The sequence below is a fragment of the Bos taurus genome, chromosome 3 (assembly GCF_002263795.3).
Source record: "Bos taurus isolate L1 Dominette 01449 registration number 42190680 breed Hereford chromosome 3, ARS-UCD2.0, whole genome shotgun sequence".
Lineage (NCBI taxonomy): Eukaryota > Metazoa > Chordata > Mammalia > Artiodactyla > Bovidae > Bos > Bos taurus.
The window spans coordinates 48,405,781-48,423,008 of record NC_037330.1 but is presented as its reverse complement, the minus strand read 5'-3'; the positions used below and the strand labels follow the sequence as shown (position 1 = coordinate 48,423,008).

At 39.3% G+C, this 17,228-nt stretch overlaps 1 protein-coding gene across 2 annotated transcripts in view; it reads right to left on the bottom strand.

The window, feature by feature from the left end:
• ALG14 (ALG14 UDP-N-acetylglucosaminyltransferase subunit) overlaps nucleotides 1-17,166 on the bottom strand; it is a 98,148-nt gene extending 80,982 nt beyond the window's left edge. The window contains exons 1-2 of one of the 2 annotated variants that reach the window (NM_001077863.2): nucleotides 16,905-17,166; nucleotides 11,744-11,895 (exon numbers count right to left, since the gene is read on the bottom strand). In NM_001077863.2, the coding sequence (NP_001071331.1) occupies nucleotides 11,744-11,895; nucleotides 16,905-17,043 (291 nt within the window). In that variant the 5' untranslated portion in view covers nucleotides 17,044-17,166. The remainder of the gene's footprint in view (nucleotides 1-11,743; nucleotides 11,896-16,904) is intronic. The other variant, XM_005204272.5, reaches the window with a different exon arrangement.
• Between the last annotated feature and the right edge of the window lie 62 nt (nucleotides 17,167-17,228).

The following is a 17,228-nucleotide window of genomic DNA, read 5'->3' as shown; positions in this document are numbered from 1 at the left end:
TTACTGGGAAGGTCTTCTTTATGTTTTTAGAAGAGCGGGCTTGTGTTGAGAATGCAGGTTTTGGCTTCTTACCAGAACCAAGTGGGACTTGATGCACTTTTATTCCTAAAGTGCTCTGAGGGATATGGATGAGACACCCCACCCAGGCACAGGGTGCAATTATTAATGCTTTAAAGTGGTACAGAGTTTCTGGTTTACTTAAGAAAAAAATTAGACTAAAAAGAGACAGTCAAGGACTTTAACTGCAGGAGTATTATCAACTGCTAGGAAACTGCAGTTGGTACAGTTATACCAGATTTTAAAGAGTGGGGAAAATTGGATAGGTAGGGGGTGCTATTTATTAGATGTACTAAAGACATTAATACAGACAGTGTAGAATAGGCATCTATACAGAGGATACATTAAAACTCTGACTTAAACGAAGATCCAAACCCTTCTCTAAATGGATTAAAATGCTGCAAGATACACAACAAAATATAGTTTTATCTGAACTGGAAAGAAGGGAAATCTCTGCTTGCTAGAAACAAGAAGAAAATGAAATGGGAGCAGTCTGTGACCCTGAAGTTTGGGAGGAGGATATAATGATGCAAGAAAGCTAGAGCTGGGTTTTGGGTTGCCCTCCCCAGGTTCCAGAGCAGAGGCCTACTGAGGAACAAAAAACTGAAGGCTGATAATTTCACAACAGTAACAGCTCCCCTATATCTGAAACCTAGAGTGCTCTGGGCTTAGTTCTTAGCCGCCTTCTATTTCCTAACTACATTCAGTTCCTGGGTGATATCACAGTTTCTCGTTTTGAGTATTACCATGTAAACACAGGTGACTCCAAAATTCATGTTGAAGACCAGCTTCCTTCAACTTCAGACTCATACATCTAACTGCACAGCCAACATCCTTGCTTATATATTCAGATATCTTACACTCAGCCCTGCTGTTCTCTCATGTAGTCTTCCTCATGTAAATGAATGGCAGTTCCATTTTCCTAGTAGCTCAGGCCAAAAATCTGGATGTCATCTCCCACTCTGTTTTTTCTCCACATCTTGCACCTTGTCTGCCAGGAAATCCTATTAGCTCTTCCTTCACAGTATGTCCAGAATCTGACTGTTCCCCATCACACCCACCACTGCCGTCCTTGTCCAAGCCATGCTGGTCTCTCACCTGAATTACTCCAATAGCCTCCAAACTGCTTTCCTTGCTTCTGCCCTTGCCTCTTTTAGTGTATTCAGCAGCCAAAATGATCCTATTAAAATATAAGCTGGATCACATCATTCCCCTTTAAAACTTCCCAATGGTTCCCCATATCACTCATGGGGGGAAAAAAACCTAAGATTAAAAATGGACCAAAAGGTCTTAAAAGATCTGACCCTGTTATCCCCACTTTAACATCTATGGCTTCATAACCTACTGAGCTTTCTCTTGCTTACTCTGCTTTGGCCACACTGATCTCCTTTGCTGTTTCATAAATATGCCAGGTACAATTCTGTCTCAGGGGACTTCACTGCAGTTATTGTTACCTCTTCAAGAACTGGCTTTCCTCAGGCTGCTTTGCACCATACCTCCATCAAGTCTCGGTTCAAGTATCACCTTTCCCAACCACTCTACCAAAAACTGCAATCTCCTTTCAACTCCCCAATATTCTCTGTTCCCTTTTACTGCTCTATTTCCCTGCTCTATTTCTCTCTTTAGCATTTATCACTAGCAAATTATACATTTTACTTAAATATCTTGTTTATTATCCCCTTACTGAGATATAGCACCATAAAGGAAGAGACATTTGTAATTTATTCACTAATGTATCCCTAGCACCCAATGGGAATGCAATAAATACTTGTTAAATAAATAAGTGAATGCCAAATTCACAGTTATTAAGGAAAAAATTCAAACTAGAATTCTAAATACAGAATGCAATCAAAGGAGGGCAAAACCCAAACATATTCAAACAAACAAAATGGAAAGAATAAATCACTTACTGACCTTCCATGCAAGAACTAAAAAAATATATATATTTCTAGAAGAAAAAGAGTGGATCCAAAAGAAAGGAGTAGTGAGGGTAAGAAAAGCAAATACTACATACATCTAAATAAATACTAACTGCATAAAATAATAGTAATAAGTAATATAAGTGGAATAAAAACAAGGTAGAACCAAAACCCTGAACAATACCATATAGGATGGGAGGTGGTGCTATACAGTTAAAATATTCTAAAAGCTTTTTCTTTTTTTCCAGAAGACTGGAAATAACAAGATTTTGATTTTAAGTTGGATATCTGTATTAACAGTTTAAAGAAAATACCCAAGGGAAGAGGGTAATTTCCATTCCAGGAGAAGAGGAGAACAATGAAAACTCAATCCAAACAGAAGGCAGAAACGGAACAAAAAAAAGATTCAAAGAAAATGGTAAGTAGAAAGAACCAAATAAAATAGTAGAAATAAATCTAATATATTAGTAACCAAAATAAACGTACATGTACCAAACATGTTTGTTAAGAGACAATGATTCTCAGTTTTGAATTTTAAAATTATACTTTGTCATTTATAAAAGACACATTTAAAACATCATGACACACGAAACTCAAAAGAGATGGAAAATACACAAACACTATAGCACAGATTACAAAAACAGCGAGAGAATATTATGAAAATATTAATGCCAATATGGAGAAGGCAATGGCACCCCACTCCAGTACTCTTGCCTGGAAAATCCATGGACAGGGGAGCCTGGTAGGCTGCAGTCCATGGGGTCGCTAAGAGTCGGACACGACTGAAGTGACTTAGCAGCAGCAGCAGCAATGCCAATATATTTGCAAAGTTACCAAAATTAAACATGTTCTTAGAAAAATATCTTTGTTACACTGATTTTTAAAGAAACAGAAAGGCTGCAAAGTTTTATTTCCATAACAAAAATAACACAGTGGGGCCAGACATTGGGGCCATTGTATAACAGACAAGTTATACAAAACTTAAACTGGAAAAGAAGAACAAAATAGTGACTATTTGTTGGTGCTATGATATTTTATATATAGAAAACACTAAAGATTCCACCAAAAAACTATTGGAATTAAGAGACACATTCAGCAAAGTTCCGGATACAAAATCAATAGGCAAAACTCTTTTGTATTTCTACAACTATTAACAAACTATCAGAAAGAGAAATTAAGAAAACAATACCATTTACGACTGCATCAAAAAGAATAAAACACCTAGGAATAAATTTAGCCAAGGAGGTGAAAGACTTGTTTACTGAAAATTATTGGACAGTGATGAAAGAAATTAAAGAAGACACCAATAAATAGAAAGATATTCTGTGCTCATGGATTGGAAAAACTAATCTTGTTAAAATGCACCACCAAACCAGCTTTACAAGAAATGTTAAAGGAACTTCTCTAAGGTGAAAAAGAAAAGGTCACAATTAGAAACTGGAAACATGAAAATATGAATGGAAAAAATTAATCAGTAAAGGCTGTAGCTCAGCTGGTAAAGAATCTGCCTGCAATGCAGGAGACCCCAGTTCGATTTCTGGGTCGGGGAGATCTATTGGAGAAGGGATAGGCTACCCACTCCAGTATTCTCGGGCTTTCCTGGTGGCTCAGCTGGTAAAGAATCTGCTTGCAATGTGGGAGACCTGGGTTTGACCCCTATGTTGGGAAGATCCCTTGGAAAAGGGAACAGCTACCCACTCCAGTATTCTAGCCTGGAGAACTCCACGGACTATATAGTCCATGGGGTCGAAAAGAGTTGGATAGGACTGAGTGACTTTCACTTTCAAAGGCAAAAATACAGGAAAGGTAGGAAATTTTCCATGCACAGAGCTAGCAGGAAAGTTAGTAAAACCATCTATATGCACAATAATCAGACAAGGGATACACAAAACAACTCCTGGTAAAACATGATATCTAAAACAGTTATCATGAGGGGAGGAGAATACAAATGCAAAGTTGTTAAAATGCAGTTGAAATGAAGACATCATGAATTTAATCATATATATAATCATAATCATACATATATCTCATGCAAAAAGAAAAAAGAATCCAAACCTAATCCTAAAGACAGTCATCAAATCATGAGAGAACAAAAGAAGAACAAGAAAGACCTAAAAAACAATGAACAAAATGGCAATAAGAACATGCATATTAATAATTACTTTAAATTTAACTGGACTAAATGATCTAATCAAAGACAATGAGTGGCTAAAAAAAAAAAACAGCTGCCTACAAGAGATGCACTTCAGATCTAAAGATCAGATCAGATCAGTCGCTCAGTCGTGTCCGACTCTTTGCAACCCCATGAATCACAGAATGCCAGGCCTCCCCGTCCATCACCAACTCCCGGAGTTCACTCAGACTCACGTCCATCAAGTCAGTGATGCCATCCAGCCATCTCATCCTCTGTCGTCCCCTTCTCCTCCTGCCCCCAATCCCTCCCAGCATCAGAGTCTTTTCCAATGAGTCACCTCTTTGCATGAGGTGGCCAAAGTACTGGAGTTTCAGCTTTAGCATCATTCCTTCCAAAGAAATCCCAGGGCTGATCTCCTTCAGAATGGACTGGTTGGATCTCCTTGCAGTCCAAGGGACTCGCAAGAGTCTTCTCCAACACCCAAAGCATCAATACTTCGGTGCTCAGCCTTCTTCACAGTCCAACTCTCACATCTATACATGACCACAGGAAAAACCATAGCCTTGACTAGACAGACCTTTGTTGGCAAAGCAATGTCTCTGCTTTTGAATATGCTATCTAGGTGGGTCATAACTTTCCTTCCAAGGAGTAAGCGTCTTTTCATTTCATGGCTGCAGTCACCATCTGCAGTGATTTTGGAGCCCAGAAAAATAAAGTCTGACATTATTTCCACTGTTTCCCCATCTATTTCCCATGAAGTGGTGGGACCGGATGCCATGATCTTCGTTTTCTGAATGTTGAGCTTTAAGCCAACTTTTTCACTCTCCACTTTCACTTTCATCAAGAGGCTTTTGAGTTCCTCTTCACTTTCTGCCATAAGGGTGGTGTCATCTGCATATCTGAGGTTATTGATATTTCTCCTGGCAATCTTGATTCCAGCTTGTGTTTCTCCCAGTCCAGCGTTTCTCATGATGTACTCTGCATATAAGTTAAATAAACAGGGTAACAATATACAGTCTTGACGAACTCCTTTTCCTATTTGGAACCAGTCTGTTGTTCCATGTCCAGTACTAACTGTTGCTTCCTGACCTGCATACAAATTTCTCAAGAGGCAGATCAGGTGGTCTGGTATTCCCATCTCTTTCAGAATTTTCCACAGTTGATTGTGATCCACACAGTCAAAGGCTTTGGCATAGTCAATAAAGCAGAAATAGATGTTTTTCTGGAACTCTCTTGCTTTTTCCATGATCCAGCGGATGTTGGCAATTTGATCTCTGGTTCCTCTGACTTTTCTAAAACCAGCTTGAACATCAGGAAGTTCACGGTTCACATATTGCTGAAGCCTGGCTTGGAGAATTTTGAGCATTACTTTACTAGCGTGTGAGATGAGTGCAATTGTGCGGTAGTTTGAGCATACACACAGACTAAAAATGAGGTGATAGAAAAACATATTCCACGCAAGTGGAAATCAAAAGAAAGCTGGGGTAGCAATACTTACAGCAGAAGAAATAGATTTTAAAATAAACACTGTTACAAGAGACAAAGAAGGACATTACATAATGATCAAGACATTGCTCTAAGAAGATATAAACATATGCACCCAACATAGGAGCATCTAAATACATAAAAGAAATACAGACACAAAGGGAAAAATCGACAATAATAGTAAGGGACTTTAACACCCTACTCACATCAATGAACAGATCATCCAGACCAGACAGAAGATTAACAAAAAAAGTACTAGCCTTAAATGACACAATAGTCCTGATGGACTTAGGAGTATTTATAGAACATTCCATCCAAAAGCAGCAGAGTACACATTCTTTTCAAGTGCACATGGAACATTTTTCAGGATACATTACAGGCTTCACACAAAAGAAGCCTTGATAAATTTAAGAAAACTAGAATCCTATCAAGCATGTTTTCTGACCACACTGCTATAAGACTAAAAGTCAACTTTTAGAGAAAAGCTTCAAAACACATATAGACCTGTGAAAGCTAAACACTATGCTATTGAACAATGAATGGATTGCTGAAGAAATTGAAAAGGAAATTAAAAAAATATGTGAAGACAAATGAAAATGAAAACACAATGATCCAAAACCTATGGGATGCAGCAAAAGCAGTTCTAAAATGGACACTTACAGCAATACAAGCTTACCTCAGGAAACAAGAAAAATCTCAAATAAGAAATCTAGTCTCAAATCTAAAGGAGCTAGAAAAAGAAAAACAAATAAAACCTAAAGCTAACAGAAAAAAAGAACTTATAAAGGTCAGAGTGGAAATAAATGAAATAGAGACTAAAAAACAATAGAAAAGATCAATGAAACTAAGAGTTGGTTCTTTGAAAAGATAAACAAAATTGATAAACCTCTAGCCAGATTCATTAAGGAGAAAAAGAAAGTGGGCCCAAATCGATAAAATCAGAAATAAAAAAGAAGTTACAACCTGCACCACAGAACTACAAAGAGTCATGATACTACTACAACTATGGGCAATACAAAATGGGCAACTTAGAAGAAGCGGACAAATTCCTAAAACTCTTACATGACTTCTCAAGACTCAATCAGGAAGAAATACAAATATGGACAGATCAATTACCAGAAATGAAAATGAATCAATAATTTAAAAAAAATTCCAAACAAGCAAAAGTTCAGGATCAGAAGGCTTCACAGGTGATTTCCACCAAACATTTAGAGAAGAGTCAACACCTATCCTTCTCAAACTATTCTAAAAATGTGCAGAGGAAGGAACACTATCAAACTCATTCTGTGAGGTCAGCATCACCTTGCCACCCAAACCAGACAGAGATACCACAAAAAATAAATTACAGGCCAAGATCACTGATGAACATAGATGCAAAATCCTCAACAAAACACTAGCTCTAACTGACTCTAACAATACATTAAAAGGATGATATACTACATAACAATACATATAAAAGGATGATATACTACATAACATAACTACATAACTGACTACATAACAATACATTAAAAGGATGATATACATTAAGTGAAGTTTATCCCAGGATGTTAGGATTTTTCAATATCTGCAAATCAATAAATATGATACACCACATTAACCAACTGAAGCATAAAAGCCATCAGTTTAGTACAGCCGCTCAGTCGTGTCCGACTCTTTGCGACCCCATGAATCGCAGCACGCCAGGCCTCCCTGTCCATCACCAACTCCCGGAGTTCACTCAGACTCACATCCTTCAAGTCAGTGATGCCATCCAGCCATCTCATCCTCTGTCGTCTCCTTTTCCTCTTGCCCCCAATCCCTCCCAGCATCAGAGTCTTTTCCAGTGAGTCAACTCTTTGCATGAGGTGGCCAAAGTACTGGAGTTTCAGCTTTAGCGTCATTCCTTCCAAAGAAATCCCAGGGCTGATCTCCTTCAGAATGGACTGGGTGGATCTCCTTGCAGTCCAAGGGACTCTCAAGAGTCTTCTCCAACACCACAGTTCAAAAGCATCAATTCTTCGGTGCTCAGCCTTCTTCACTGTCCAACTCTGACATCCATACATGACCACTGGAAAAACCATAGCCTTGACTAGCCATATAATCATCTAAATAGATGCAGAAAAACTTTTTCATAAACTTCAACATCTATTAATGATATTGAAAATGGGCATAGAGATAACACACTTCAACATAATAAAGGCCATATATGTCAAGTCCACAGCTAAGATCATACTCAAAAGTGAAAAGCTGAAAACATTTTTTTTTAAATTAGGAATAAGATAAGAATGTCCACTCTTACCATGTTTATTCAACACAGTGCTAGAAGTCCTACCCACAGAAATCAGCAGGGAAACAGATATTAAAAAATCCAAACTGGAAAGAAGTAAAACTGTCACTGTTTGCAGATGATATGATACTATATATAAAAAATCCTGAAGACAGACACCACCCAAAATCTGTTAAGAGTTCATCAATGAATACAACAAAATTTCAGGATACAAAATTAATACACAAAAATCTGCTGCATTTCCACACACTAATCACAAACTATCAGAAAGAGAAACTAAGGAAACAATCCCATTTACAATTGCACAAAAAAGAATAAAATACCAAGGAATAAACCTACCTAAGGAAGAAAAAGTCCTGTGTTTGGAAAATTATGAGACACTGATGAAGGAAATTGAAGACCACATAAACAGATGTAAAGGTATACCATGTTCATAGATTGGAAGAACTAATAATCTTAAAATGACCATGCTACCCAAGGCAATCCACAGGTTCAATGTAATTTCTATCAAATGACCAATGGCATTTTTCATAGAACTTAAAAAATTTTTTAAATTTGTATGGAAGTACAAAAGACAACAAAGCAGCCAAACAATCTCGAGAAAGAACAGAGCTGGAGAAATTGTGCTCCCTGACCTCAGACTATACCATTAAGCTACAGTAATCAAGAAGATGGTACTGGCAAAAAAAAAAAACAGACACACAGATCACACAGATCTCTGTTCTCTGGCACAGAACAGAGATCCCAGAAATAAACCCATACACTGATGGTCGATTACTTAGGATAAATTTTAGGAGGCAAGAACACACAGTGAAGAAAAGACAGTCTCTTAAATAAGTGGCAATGAGAAAGCTGGATAGCTACATATAAAAGAATAAAATTAGAACATTCTCTAACATCAGGTAGAAAACATAAACTCAAAATGGATTAAAGGCCTAAATGTAAGACCAGAAACCATAAAACTCCTGGAAGAACACACAGGCAGAAGACTCCCAACAGAAATTGTAGCAGTGTTTTTTGGATCTGTCTCCTAAAAAAAGGCAACAAAAGCAAAAATAAACAAATGGAACCTAATGAAAGTTAAAAGCTCCTGCACATGAAAGGAAAACACTGACACAATAAAAAGACAGCCTACTGAGTGGGAGAAGACATCTGCAAATACATGATCAATAAGGGGCTAATATCCAAAAATATATAAACAGCTCAAATATCAAAAAACAAAGAAAAAAAAAAGCCCAGCAACCTGATTAAAAAAGGGGAAGAATATCTGAACAGACAATTTTCCAAAGAAAAGATCAGATGGCCAATGATCAGGGAAATGTCGGTTAAAACCACAATGAGATATTACCTCACACTTGTCTGGCTGTCATCAAAAAGAACACAGATAACAAATGTTGGTGAGGATGTGGAAAAAAAAGAACCCTCATACACTGTTGGTAAGAATGTACATTGGTGCAGCTATTGTGGAAAACAGTATGGAGGTTTCCCAAAAAACTAAAAATAGAGAACTACCACATGACCCAGCAATTCCACTCCTGGGTATATATTTGAAAAAAGAAACAAAAACACTCAATCAAAAAGATACATGCACCCCAAGGTTTATAGCAGCATTATATACAACTGCCAAGATACGGAAGGAACCTAAGTGTCCATTAACAGAAGAATGGATAAAGAAGATGTAGTGTACACACACACATACACAATGAAATACTACTCAGCCATAAAAAGAATGAAATTTTGCCAAATGCAATGATATGCATTGACTTGGAGCATATTATACTAAGCGAAGTAAGTTAGAGAAAGACAAATACTGTATAATATCACATGTGGAATCGAAAAAATAAACTAGTGAATATAATAAAAAAGAAATAAAATCACAGATACAGAGAACAAATTAGTGGTTCCCAATGGGGCAAGGGAAGGAGGGGCAAGTCGGAGAAGGGATTAAACTACACATAAAATAAATAAATTATAAGGATATATTATACAGAATACAGCCATTATTTTATAATAACTACAAATGAAGTGAGAGAATAAATTTCCCTTGCTTCAAGCCACCCTGTGTATAGCACTTTGTTATAACAGCACTAGGAAACTAACACAGTATTGAGTCCTGAAACAGAAATGAAGCATTTTGGCTCATCCCATACCACATATTTCACTATGGCTGAATAATAGCAGGTGGATTTCAATCTTGTTTAACAGGGATCTTCCAAGAACACATTTTAGTAGTGCGTAAGTGAGGGATGGCCACCTGATGCAAAGAGCTGACTCATTTGAAAAGACCCTGGTGCTGGGAAAGATTTGAGGGCAGGAGGAGAAGGGGACGACAGAGGATGAGATGGTTGGATGGCATCACCGACTCAATGGACGTGAATTTGGGTAGTTGGTGAGGGACAGGGAGGCCTGGTGTGCTGCAGTTCATGGGGTCGCAAGGAGTCGGACATGACTGAGCGACTGAACTGAAGTGAGGGATGAGGGGCCTTCCCAGGTCACACTAGTAGTAAAGAACCCACCTGCCAATGCAGGAGATTTAAGAGACATGGGTTTGATCCCTGGGTCAGAAAGATCCCCTGGAGGAGGGAATAGCTACCCACTCCAGTATTCTTGTCTGGAGAATCCCATGGACAGAGAAGCCTGGCAGGCTGCAGTCCACAGAGTTGCAAACAATCAGACACGACTGAAGTGAGTTAGCACGCATGCACACAGTAAGGGATGACGCTTACAAGTGACCAAATCGTAACTAAAACAAGGTTTAACTAGCTACAAAGGTCAGCAGAGGGTGAGTTACCTATTAGTGCATCCTGATTAGATGCACTATCGATGAGAACGATAGGGCTCATATGAGGGCAGCTCTGGAGTAACTGAAGGCAGGACTCAGCATCTGCTTTTCCATCTTGCTCTTCCTGTATATTAACTTCATAGTTTGCTCTAGCTGTCTTTAGCTAGCAGGTGAAAACATGACTGCTTTTCTCCAAGTTCTCTCTTTTATAGAGCTGAAGCACCTGAAGAAAGACTATTTCCATTCTCTGGGTCCTCAAGTCCAAAGAGCCCAGAGGGAACCATTTGAGTGGCCTGAGCCGGGTTGTCTGTCCATTCCTGAACTACCTGTTGGAGCTCCATGGCCAGGCAGGTACCAGAGAGAGGGAACGACGGAGACAAGCTAATGAAGAATAGCTCTGGTTTCTTTCCTTGATAAAATAGTTTTACTTTTTTTCAGTTTACTCCAAAATCTGATTAAAATGCTAAAATGAAGTGAGCAACGAGGAGCTGAGAAGTAATTTTTAAAGGCAGATACAGATATAATTGGAAGGATAAACAATAGTAACAGATAAATGATCAATACACGTAATACATTGATAAAGAACTTTAATGAGAGACTTCCTTGATGGTCCAGTGGCTAAGACTCCATGCTCCCAATGCAGGGGGCTCAGGTTCAATCCCTGGTCAAGGAATTACATCCCACATGCCACGACCAAGAGTTTGCACATTGCAACTAAAACCCAGCACAGCCAAATAAACAGATAAATATTACAAAGAATTACACTTTGGTGTGTTCTTAATAAAAAAAAAAAATTTAACGAAGAGCCAATAAGCACATGAACTGGATGCTTTAATGTATGTAATTAAATAAAACAATTTTTGCAGTTGGAATTATCAAAAAAAAATTATCTATTTGAAACAAAAGAATATAAGAAATTAGCAACCATTTTTATCTGAAGATTTAAAGAAGCTTTTATCTTTGGGTAGTAAAGGCACTATATTTCATCGGCAATAAACGTGTGACTGTATTGTGTGAGCAGGGCACTGAAGTGCCATGAGAGAATTAAATTCAATATATAACCTGTAACTTTCTTAGACACAGAAATTATTACTTACCGTAGCACTGGGGTTTCTATCAGCTCGAATTTGTTCAAAAGAATTTATTTTATGGGTACTCATTTCATCAGTGTCAGCAACGATATAATGTCTAGGAGAATAAGCATTGGACAGGTTCTCCAGCAGCCTTAGGATCTCAGTGGTATGCCCACCTGGAAAAAATATTGGAAGGCCTAAGATGAAGAAACTTGTAATGGACATATCCATCTGATGATGTTATCCTACTGCTAAGTTTTGTGCATTTCTCAAAATACAGAAGGAATATATGGAAACAATAATCTGTGCCCCTGTAGAAATATTATTTCTATATGGGGGAAGAGGATAATATAAAAATAACATCAGTACCAGCAGTAAGTCATGCTACTGTTCTAGCTGAAGAAGGTACACAGAAGTATAAGACACTGTACTGTGTGTGCTCAGTGGCTCAGTGGTGTCCAACTCTTTGCGACCCCATGGACTACAGTCCATCAGGCTCCTCTGTCCGTGGGATTGTCTCAGGAAAGAATACTGGAGAGAGTTAGCATTTCCTTCTCTAGGGGACCTTCCTGACGCAGGGATCAAAACTGTGTCTCAAGTCTCCTGCATTGCAGGCAGATTCTTGGCCACTGTGTCACTTGGGAAGCCTGGTATAAGACACAGGTCCTGTTATCAAGAAGTCTGATGGGAGAGGGGCAAGACACGCACAGGTATATAAAGAGTGACGCAAGACAGCAAAAAACATTAAAATGAGGGGGACGGGCAAGCAAACTGTTATGAAAAGCAATGCCCTCAGCATAGAGAAGATCCCTGGTAAAGGCTGAGATGACTTAAAAGTGAAGCTAATGGGCAGACAGGTATAGGGATGCCAGTGGGTGGGGTGGGTGTTCAAGGCTTGGTGGGAACACTGGGAAGAAAGATGAGGGTGAAGTAAGGTCAGCAAAGTAGGTTGGAAAATGGGAAGCAGCTGCTGAAGGCTTCCATGTTGTGAAGTAATATTAGGCAGGCATGAGCACTGATGGACAGGGAGGCCTGGCGTGCTGCGATTCATGGGGTCGAAAAGAGTCAGACACGACTGAACTCAACTGAACTGAACTGATGAGCACTGATTGCTAGTGCTCAGATCTTTCTAAGGAAGACTTTTGTTCAACACCTCCTAACAGAGGTCTCAGCTCTCTGCAGGTCTTCAAATATTTACCAAACTTCATCCAACCACTGTGTGTTCAATTTCTGAAATTGTACAATCTCCAAAATTTTAACACTTTAATTTTAAAACCATGAATTTAAAAATCAACTGTGTTCATTAAGGTTTCTTTCAGGGGAAAAAAAAATCAAAAGAACATTTATTTATCTCATTAACTATATGCCAATTAAGCAAGACAATTGAACTTCTTAAGAATGAGCCCTATCTTATCTATTTAATTGCACAATCCCTTGGCCTCAGCCAGGTTGGTGTCTTTAACATTCTCTGTGTTCATCTTATTTGTTACCTCTTCTTTGCTTCTGGTCATGCTACAAAGCATAGACTTCCCTGGTGGTTCAGACGGTAAAGCGTCTGTCTACAATGCGGGAGACCCGGGTTTGATCCCTGGGTGGGGAAGATCCCCTGGAGAAGGAAATGGCAATCCACTCCAGGACTATTGCCTGGAAAATCCCATGGACAGAGGAGCTTGGTAGGCTACAGTCCATGGGGTCAAAAAGAGTCGGACACAACCGAGCAGCTTCACTAGTGACTCACTATGCTACAAAGCTCCCCCTGCCCCACCTCCCTGTTGTAAGAAAGCTTTCAATAGTGATACAAACAAACAAGTAGGATAATCAAACAAATTAAGTATGTGTTTTCTTGAAGCACATATATATTCTTATAGTAGAAAGGGAAAGATTACTCTCTAGATCCCAGAAGGAATTAGATATAGAAATAGTCAGCACAGAGTAAATATAAAGGGAATTAGAATCATACTGGAACTTAATAACTTGTCACCCATTTTCTTCTGTGAAAGTGAATGAAAGTGTTAGCTGCTCAGTCCTGTTTGACTCTTTGTGACCCCATGGACTGTAGCCCAACAGGCACCTCTGTCAATAAGTTGTCATCCATCTTCTTATGCAAGTAATTCACACATCTCATACTCATCTTAGAATTTTTGTTTTTAACTTTGAAAAAGTGTGGTAGTTTGCAAAGTAGGTACTTATTTTCACAGCTAGAACAATTAAGGATAAAACCTAATATACATAACATCTTCCACTGCAGTTAAGACTTTATTTTACCTACTTTCATGGTCTTTTTCCCTTTTTCTTTAAAGGAAAGCTTCACTGAATACATTCTTTGAAAATTTAAGCTTGTTACTGAATCAAGTCATTAAAATGATGGGCTTTGTCTTCCATTTTACTCTTTCAATAAGATTTATTCTTTGGGAATGAAATCCTCTCAGTTCTATCTTAAGATGAACCCAGAATGCAATCACTTCTAACTTCCTTTGCAAGCATCCTGCTCCAAACCACACCTCTCTTGCATGGATTATGACTGTAGCTTCCTGGTCTATTGCCCTCACTGTCCTTGTCTATTTAAGTATCCACTATAGTCTATTCTCAACACAGCCTCTATAGTGATCCTACTAAAAAGAGTTGATCAAATTATTTATCTCTATTCAAAACCCTCCAAGGGCTCCCCTTCTCATATGGAATAAAAGACTTTTTGTAAGCTCTTGGGCCTCATCTACTTCTTCCCCACCTTACGCAGTCTACTCCAGCCACTCTGGCCTCCTTGCTGTTGGGTATCTGTCATCTCCCCAAGGAGGCTTTCCCTGACAATTCTATCTAAAATACAACTTCCTTTCTCTACTTCATAGTATTTATTGCCTCTAACTAACTATTCAGTCTATTCATTTTTTCTGTTTTGGTCTCCCCCACCCTAGCCCCAATAGACGGTAAACACCATGATAGCAAGGGCTTTTATTTTGTTACTGCTGTACCTCCAATGACAGACAATTTAATATTACATCTAAAATTGTCTAAGCAGGTCACATGTCTTTGAAACATATGCTATTTCAAAGACAAATAATAATTTTGATTGGTATTCTTTAAACAAGTGATACTTTATGGTAAGATTAAGCATTTTTTGGTATTCAGGGTAAACAAGGAAAATGCCTTCCCATCCTAAATTTTGGACATGAACTATTAAATTATTTATCTAACTACAAATCTTTCTTTGGTTTGGATGACTTTTGGAGGTCCTTGACTCTTCATACCCTCAATGGTTTGAATGACAGAGGGCACCACCTGCCTGACAAATTCTCAATTTTAGTTTTGGTTCCCAGTCTGCCAAATCTAATGATGTTAAGTGAATGGCTTGAACATCCATTCTTCCATCCATCTGCTCAAGCCAGAAACCCAGACATGACTCTTGAGCCCACCTTCCCATCACCCTCCACTTCCAATCCACAATTCTAGTGATTTTTATCTCGTAAATCTCACTTAAATGCATATACTTTTCTCCATCCCCTCACTCTTCAACCCCCCCAGTCAGGCTGTCATTTGTCACCTGAAATGTTCAAAAGTCCTACTTGTCTCCCTACCTCAGTCTTTGCAAGACATTCTCTTGACAATGCAGGCTGAATGGTCTTTGTGAAAGCTCAGATGCAACTGGGTCACTCTTCATTTAAAAATTCTTTAAAAGATCCCATTGCTACTAGGACTATCAAAAGTCATCACTTATTAAATGCATTACTATGTGCCAAGCACTTTGCTAAGCACTTTACCACCACATTTACTCTCTCAGCTCTTCCTAACTCACGTTTTTCGAAGTGGAAACAGAAGGTTCAATGAGGTTAACTAATTTGCCCAAGATCACCAAATTAGTAAGTTGCAGAGATGTCATTTAACTCCGGTATTATGTTAACTTAGAGGTAAGTGATCCTAATGACTACGTGGTAGGATGCAGTGGAGTAGTGTCGCTTTCTCTATGTGTGTGTGTTTGGGGGGTGTTAAAATACCCTCTCCAATTGTTACTTCCCCACATCCAACTCACTGCAGGAGTGCTCTCTCACGTCTGGCCATCCGAAGTGCCATGGCTTTCTTTACACAGCTTTCCAGACCTCAAAGACCCAGCTCCCCCTTGTCTGGCTAATTCTTAGTCTTCTTTCAAGTATCTGTTTAGACATCAGTTCTTCCAGGAAGCCTCCTGCCTCAGGTTCAGATAAAGTGATGCCCAGTGTGAACTTACATAGCAGGTTCTACTTCCCAGGTTACAGCACTTTTCGCATTGCGCCAAGGATCCATTCTGTTTTTTGTTTTCTGTTAGTTTTTCTATATTCTCCATTTCGCTCACAGCTGTTCCCTCACACCTTTCAGTGCGTAGGACATAGCACTTCACGACAAGTAGTGTTAATCAGTTTTGTTATTTTCAGGGCTTAGTTTACTGCCTGCCCTCTCTCCCATGGCTCAAAACACATTAAGTGAATAAAGTAATGAATTACAGGTGAACATAGGTTTAGAACACTTGCTAATACTATAAACATTAATCTTTCTGGATGCAATTTTCTGGCATTTCTATATGTACACAGTGTGGGTGTGTATGGCTGTCAGAACTGTCCATTTAAAGGTGTAAGCACGTACAGAGCTGGCCGATTCCCTTTAGATTGCATTATCTGACTGTACAGATTGTTGTTCATTCCCTGACGCAACATCCTAAGGTGTGTATTGTTCTCCTGTTAGTAGGTAATTGCTCCTACACTCGCAGATTTTGTATATGTATACTTAAAAATGCGACGATTCGGTTTGTCTTGTTTTTCATGCAGTAACTGTGATTCCTAAATTAAATCCCAAATGTCTAGATTAATAATGCAAAATAACAATATTTATTCAGGGAAATTTCATGTTGCATCAACAGGCTTCTGTGTCATCTTTGGTAACTGGTACTTACTTTGTTAGAAAAATATACGCTATAGAAAAGTTTATTACAGACAAGTGTAAATTACCCATTTGTCAATAAACGCGCGGCCTGAGGCACATTGGCAACAAACCAGCGTTTTGCCCAAGTTGGGCAGACGAGCCAATCATGCACACAAACTACAAATCTCAGCATTCAAAGCTGCAAAAAGTCCTACTGGCGCTGCCGAAGAGCGCCGCGATGGACTCTGGGTTTTGTAGTTCCCGACCCTAGCCCGCCAGTCAAGGCCCGTATACTCACCAGATCCAGCCACCACCAAGAGGCTGAGAGACCGCCGAGGCACAGGAGCGCGAGGACTCAGGACTACCCACAGCCGTACTGCCAGCAGCAGCAAGGCCAGGGCTCCTGCAGCCGCCGCGAGGATAAGGGCACCACCCATTCAAAGAAAATACGCATGCGTGCTATCCCGGTGCCGGCCGCAGGAGCGGTCAGAGTTCAAAACTACGGGCTCTCCGGAGACTCAAACTCGAAGAGTGGGCGTCTTGGTGGGCGTGACTTGCTTGAGGTGGGAGGAGTTCAAGGCCAGAGGCGGAAGCCCGGGCTCAGACCGCTCCGCTGGCTTCC